General features: G+C 42.6%; 1 protein-coding gene across 3 annotated transcripts; it reads left to right on the top strand.

Moving 5' to 3' along the window:
* Positions 1 to 279: 279 nt before the first annotated feature.
* Positions 280 to 5,024, top strand: LOC147634168 (Translation elongation factor EF1A/initiation factor IF2gamma family protein). Of its 3 annotated transcripts, none has more exons than XM_086805316.1 (11): positions 280 to 477; positions 611 to 748; positions 1,693 to 1,872; positions 2,060 to 2,137; positions 2,508 to 2,842; positions 2,939 to 3,049; positions 3,137 to 3,633; positions 3,773 to 3,941; positions 4,031 to 4,270; positions 4,404 to 4,538; positions 4,755 to 5,024. In XM_086805316.1, the coding sequence occupies exons 1-11, from the start codon at positions 294 to 296 to the stop codon at positions 4,881 to 4,883; spliced, it is 2,196 nt and encodes a 731-aa protein (XP_086661442.1). In that variant the 5' UTR covers positions 280 to 293; the 3' UTR covers positions 4,884 to 5,024. The 3 variants fall into 3 exon arrangements, with proteins under 3 accessions (XP_086661442.1, XP_086661441.1, XP_086661443.1); XM_086805315.1 differs by having other exon boundaries at positions 1,690 to 1,872; XM_086805317.1 differs by lacking the exons at positions 1,693 to 1,872; positions 2,060 to 2,137.
* Positions 5,025 to 6,650: the final 1,626 nt, after the last annotated feature.

The following is a 6,650-nucleotide window of genomic DNA, read 5'->3' as shown; positions in this document are numbered from 1 at the left end:
GCCATCACCTCTGACAGAGGAGTGAAAGTGGTGGAGAACCATGGAGACTCAGAGAGGTGCCACCAGCTCTACTAGAACTCGCGCATATCAAGGGGTATAATTTGGGGGACGGGGAGGGGGGGGGCTTGGACTTCGAAAAGAGGGCATAATTTGGCAACTAGCAAATCATAGTCTCCACTTGGTTAGAGAGCTCCTCCCAGCAGGATCCGATACAAATTTTGTGGATAAAAAATGCAGGAAAAAAGGAAATTTGTGTCGGCGGATACATAATGGTGCAACCCTATATAATATGAATGCACACATTCGATCTTCACTCCATCTTTGTATCCACGATGCCTAGGAAAGGAAAGCATCCAGCTAGCTACGACGAATACGACGACGGATTCGACGATTACGACCAGTATGATGATGATTACGGCGGCGGCGATGGTAGCGAAATGGGCGTTCGTGCCGACACTGCCTCTGCGCAACCTTCGGGTACGTGCAGTCTCCAAATTTTAAACAACAATAAGATTTCTTTCTTCTGGTCATAAACTCCTTCCATCTTGATGATGTGCGATGTGTGTGTGTGCGTGTGCGTGTGCGCGTGCGCTTGCGCGATCCACTTCAGGGCGGCAAGATGCGCTGCAGGCTGGAGCTCAGAGCAACAATTTGTGGAGGTGTTCTGTCTGCACTTTCGACAATCCGGAAGAGTTTTTGTCGTGCGACATCTGTGGAGTGCTCAGGCATCCTGCTTCTTCTGCTTCACGTGAGCGTCTCAAGGTTTTCTGTGAACATTGATAATTGAAACAGAAACGTTTGACTACATAAGTGGAGAGGGGAGAGAGTATGTCCATGTGTGTGCGTGTGTGTGGAGAGAGAAAGAAAGGTTTATTAACGCTTTCAGGGCCCTAAATGGTTCATGAGACCAATGATGATACAATATGTGTGAGTACTGTTGTGGGAGATGCATAGGGCATCCCCTATAACCTAAACAAAGCATAATGTAAATGAAAAATAGATGGAAACTATGAAGCGTGCCAAGAAAACACCGATGGACAATGCAGGAAGGATATGTCGAAGCTTGATAGGGTTGCGGACCCTTATAAGTAACAAATGCGAGGGGTGTCCAAACTTATGGATTACCATGAGATCAAAATGGTCCTCTGTCCCAGAGAGAGAGAGAGAGAGAGAGAGAGAGAGAGAGAGAGAGAGATTCTATTTTACAGCTATCAATATGGATTAGATGAATTTCTATACCTTGCAATACAAACTGTCTACCTTGCAATAGATGGATTTCTATACCTAGCAATACAGCATTTCAATACCTTGCTCACATGCCTACCTAGCAGTAGAAAAGCTATCAATATGGATTAGATGGATTACCTTGCAATACAACATTTCAATACCTTGCTCACATGCCTACCTAGCAGTAGAAAAGGTTTGCTTGCGTTACACAAAATGAAGGCCTGTTGTGACATTGCTTTCTTCATACCTATCTGTATGCACTTTCTGTCATGGCACAGCTGACAGGCTCACAGCTACAGTAAAATGCCTCCTGTATGCATGCTGTTGATGTGGCATAATGATGTTACTTTTGTTAAACAAATGTGGTAATTTACATATGTTTGAATGGGAGCTGCAATAGGTTCTACCGTCTCGATAATAACTAAAGTCCAGGGGTGTGTGTGTGTGTGTGTGTCCCTGCAGCAGAGAAAGAGATACCGGGCTTTGCAAGGCCTTCAGTTCTAGCAAAGTCTCTCTTTGCTCCCTTGCCTCCAGTGAAGTTGAAGAAGGGTAGTGTTTTTCAGCAAGTGAAAAACAGGCTGGTGGAAGGCAATCTCTACAAAGTGCTGGGGAGCTCTCAGGCTTCTAAACCTGAAGCCCATATAGGTCTGCTCCTATTCCTAGGCTGAATTCAGTATTTCATTCTCCCTTCAACCCACAGGGCAGGTTCTAGAACATTGGTCTTTCGATACCATTAGATTGTTGAGCACAGCTCTTTTATGAGACTCAGTTTTGGTTGATGTGGTGGGAAGCTTTCTGGAGGTGCTGAAAGCTTTAGTGGGGATATGTACAGTGCCATTCGAGTTTGACAGCCCATCACCTGATGACTTGGTTCTGGCAGGAAAGCGAACTGCTATCAAAAGCACTGCTGGTAAGGCTTTTTATGCAGAGAGAGAGTTGGCCAAATTGATTTCTCTGCATCATGATAGTAGATGCAAGCTTGGGTTAATACTTGCGACTATTCTTCTATGTGTATGGGGCATGCTGCATGGGTTTAGCATGTAGACTTCTTTGCACCACATAAGCTGGAGTACATTTCCTCTGGTTATCTGATCTGTGTTAGACTAAGAAGCTGTCTATAGAAAGCTGCATTTTGTAGTGGTTTTTATTCAACAGAAAATCTCAAACCACAAATCATGTTTCTTGTTCTCAATGTCACTGCACCCCTCTTGTGCCTTGTCATGTATATGCAGTTAAAGTGGTTCAGAGAATCAAAGCATTCATTTGTCTTGCTTTTGCAGTAAAGGCGTCTGTGTCAACAGACAGTTCTACGTCAATGTTGAAAAGCTCAGCTCAGAATGAGGAAGTAGGCCCAACCTCAAAAGCTAAAGTTGCCCAAAAACGAGTTGTCAAAGAAGATAGACCAAAAATTGATAAGAATGGCTCAATGTCTTCAAGCATACAGAAAAGTGAAGCACGGACTATTGAGAGGCTAAAAGCTGTCGATCTTAATACAGATGCTGACCAAAAGAATATCATAAGAGGATTAGGGCCTCCCTTGGATTCATATGAACCAGAGGGCTGGATGCTTGAGGCATTTAAACAGGAGAGCAAGCAACTTCTGCATTTGGCCATTGTGAGTGTCAAGGAAGTCTCGAACCTTTTTGAATGTTTCATTTTCTTTTAATTTCCACTCTACAACCATATGTGAAACTTGAAATATTTATTGTAGGTTGGTCATGTTGATGCGGGTAAATCAACACTAATGGGCAGAATCCTTCACATTCTAGGCCGGGTGTCGCAAAAAGAGATGCACAAATACGAGAAGGAGGCCAAGCAAATAGTATGTTATAATTCCCATCCTCCCCAGTAGTCCTTAAAATTCCATTTATTCATGTTTGATACATTGACTGCAATGTTTCTGGTGCAGGGAAAAGGATCTTTTTCATATGCGTGGGTGCTCGATGAGAGCACAGAAGAAAGGTCGAGAGGGGTGACAATGACGGTTGCGGTGGCACAGTTCGAAACACCTAAGTTTCAAGTGGTTGTACTTGATTCGCCTGGACATAAAGATTTTGTTCCAAATTTGATATCTGGTGCCTCTCAAGCAGATGCTGCTGTTTTGGTGGTGGATGCCTCTACTGGAGCTTTTGAGGCAGGCATGGAGGGAGAAGGACAAGGTGTAGGGCAGACAAGAGAACACACACAGCTTGTTCGAAGTTTTGGTGTTGAACAAATTGTAGTAGCAGTTAACAAAATGGATGCAGTAGATTACTCAAAGGATAGGTTTAATACCATTAAAAGAACACTCTGCCCATTCCTCCGACAATGTGGGTTCAGGGACTCTGGAATCAGATGGATTCCTCTAAGTGCCATGGAAAATCAAAATTTGGTGACGCAACCATCCAATGCTCAATTGAAGACATGGTTGGTTTGATTAGTTTCATAGGCGGAGTTCCTAGTTTAGGAATTTCTAACTGGCTGTTAGCTTATGCTTTTTGTGAATGCATGAAGTCTGGACAAGCTTTTGTTTTTCATCTAAGGCTTGAAGCATTTTACCCTGCAGGTGCTCAGGACCAAACCTTCTAGAAGCAATTGATACTTTTGAACCACCACTTAGAAATGTTGCAAAACCTTTTCGTATGCCTATTGCTGAGACACTGAAATCACGCAGTTTGGGTCAAGCTGCCGTGAGTGGAAAACTTGAGGGTGGAGCAGTTAAGATAGGTTCTAAGGTAAATAAGTAAATAACGCTGCTCAAAAAAATTACACATTCATGAAAACATGGCCTTTCAAATTGTATTTATGTCCTTTTGATTTTTAGGTTTTGGTGATGCCTTCTGGATTACCAGCAACAGTAAAAGCAATTGAGAAAAATGGCAAACCTTGCACTTCTGCTAGAGCTGGAGACAATGTCGACCTTGGTCTTCAAGGAGTGGAACCAGCATGCCTACTCCAAGGTGGAGTTCTCTGCCATCCAGATTACCCTGTTCCAGCAGCTTCTCATCTGGAAGTAAAGGTGCTGGTTCTGGAAACGTCTGGTCCTCTTCTTCGGGGTTCGCAGGTCTTGTCTACCTTCCTAATTTTGGTTCATGTCAGCAACTGCTTGTCTCAGTTGTTGAAAGATTGGTGGATATGTGTTGAAGTATCGTGTCTCAGCTACTGTGTTTGTCAAAAAATATATTCCTCTGTTCTAGGTGGTGCTTCATTGCCATCATGCAAAGGAGCCTGCCAAGATCACACAGCTGGTGTCTTTGCTGGATCAAAAGGGAGAGGCTGTTCCAAATAGAAAACCTCGTTGTCTTCTGGCAAATCAACGTGCCATTATTGAGGTATAGAAATGTTGGCATTCTTATTCTATACTTAGTTACAAATTCAAATTGAAATGATGGGATTCTAATTCTACACTAAGTCGCAAATTCAAATTGAAATGATGGGATTATAATCCTATACTAAGTCGCAATTTCAAATTTTTAGCAGTACTAGTACGCAGATCTGTGGCACTCTCCATCACTTTTATGACAGCCTATTTAATTGTGCTTGAGCAGGTTGCACCCGAACGGGGTGTGTGTGTCGAAGAATACTCTAGATACAAGGCACTAGGAAGAATCACATTGCGGGATGGAGGGAAGACATTGGCTGTTGGAATAGTGATGCGAATTGTCGATTACGAGTAGCAATTTTGCAGAAAGAAATACTTCATGAATCTTGCTTGTGGTTCAAGTTGTTCATACTCCTTGTTAACAAGGAGTGGTCGGGTAATTCATGCTGTACCATGAGTTATATTAAGAAATTATTTGCAGTGGGTTCAGTGATCATGCCTTTACCAAATGATGGCTGTGCAAGTAATACCTTCAAGATGACATGCTTTGACTTCTGCTTTAAGAAAGTGACAGGTCTGTGTCCTCAAATTCCAACCCATGTGTGTGTGCTGACTGTTTAATGTACCCTTGTGAGGCCAATGGTCATTTGAAGCCAAGCTTCAAGTGTTAAGAACTCTGTTGAAAAATGTGATCTACATACATGTGTTGTATGGTCACATATAAATCCTTTGTGGTAGATTACAACAAATTATAGGCTAAGGTCTAAGGTTCACATAACTGTGTTTACTATGTGCTACCATGGTTAGGTAGGTCAACCCAGGCATTCATGGCACCTCTAGTTGGTGGAGCGCGCATGGTGTTTAAAAACATTTCAGAGGGCTCTAACTCTAGAAATGGTTTTTGATAAATCTTCTTAAGTTCCACTATGTATCAAAGAGTAACTGCTTTCACTAGTGTGCCTGACAGCGGGTTAATGCTTTGTTTTTCACAAATAGCATGTGTGTGTTTAATATGGAGGCTTGTTTTCTTTACATATTTAAGGTGACAGTTTTCTATTTGGGCTCGCTAGGGTTTTTTGAATTGTGTAGAATCCTAATAGGATGAATGTCCACCACACTCTAAAATAGTAGCGAGATCTGAAGCATCTCTACAGGATGAATGTAAGGAGAGTTATCCACACCCTAATGTAAGTAGCAAGATGTTAAAGTGATGTGACCATGGCCACTTGACATGCTCTAGGGATTTCACAACCCATTCTGGGTCATGCCCAGAAGCTGCTCACCTTTGATCTAGGGTGATGTAAGATCAAAATATTACAAGGAGGTTTGTTTTAATGCGATCTGTCACATGCATCACTCCAGATATGTGTAGACAAGATAGGTGCTAGGTAGTTGTGTCTGTGTAGGGTGGCTGCCCAGCTTTTGTCACAATGTGTAAACAAAGGTTTACGCTGGTTGGCTGCACACAGTGATCCTTCTCTGCAGCTTGAAATATTGTGGCAGCATGGAGCATCGGACAGGAGTTGAGGTGTATGTGGAGGGTCATTGAGACTGTAAGAAAGGGGTCGTTGAGAGCACCTTGGTCGATGTGTGCCCTGTTTTTGCATGCATTTTGCACAAGTGGAGAAACGATAAATGCTTGGCCTAGGTGCTGCCTACATGCCCCAAAGTTGGCTTGAAGAGACATACATCACTTGAAAACTGTCTCAATGCTGTGGAAGTTGGAAGCATGTTCCATGCCCAATTTTTATTTTTAAATAAAATAAATAAGTTGAACCGTTGGAACAATTGTTCATGAAATCTTCTCATATAAAGTTACAGTTAATGTGCGAAATCGTAGCCCTCGTCCAAAATATATGCTAATCTTCGCTTGCTTGCTAACTGATAGCAAGAGTTTGACAGTTCCAGGGCAAAATGTTTCAAAACAAATATGCAACCTCTTTTCACCCCTTTGCGCTCTCTGTCGTCACCCATGCATTGCGTGCCGTCGTCCTCTATTGCGCCCAAGAATAGCCCACTACAGGCTTCTTTTCTTCCTCCATTATCTTCTTCTCGCTTGTTCTTCTCCCTTTCTCTTCTTCTTTCTTCTGCCTTGTTCTTTTTTTCCCATTAAGTAGATGTA

Source organism: Cibotium barometz, chromosome 11 (genome assembly GCF_041138505.1).
Source record: "Cibotium barometz isolate CiBa-2024 chromosome 11, ASM4113850v1, whole genome shotgun sequence".
Lineage (NCBI taxonomy): Eukaryota > Viridiplantae > Streptophyta > Polypodiopsida > Cyatheales > Cibotiaceae > Cibotium > Cibotium barometz.
Note: the sequence above shows the minus strand (reverse complement) of the source record. Positions and strands in the feature narration are given on the sequence as shown.

Coding starts and splice junctions, on each gene's coding strand:
- LOC147634168 (XM_086805315.1), top strand. CDS start 294: ATGCACACATTCGATCTTCACTCCATCTTTGTATCCACGATGCCTAGG. Junction 3,634..3,772: donor AATGCTCAATTGAAGACATG/GTTGGTTTGATT, acceptor TTTACCCTGCAG/GTGCTCAGGACCAAACCTTC. Junction 4,539..4,754: donor ATCAACGTGCCATTATTGAG/GTATAGAAATGT, acceptor GTGCTTGAGCAG/GTTGCACCCGAACGGGGTGT.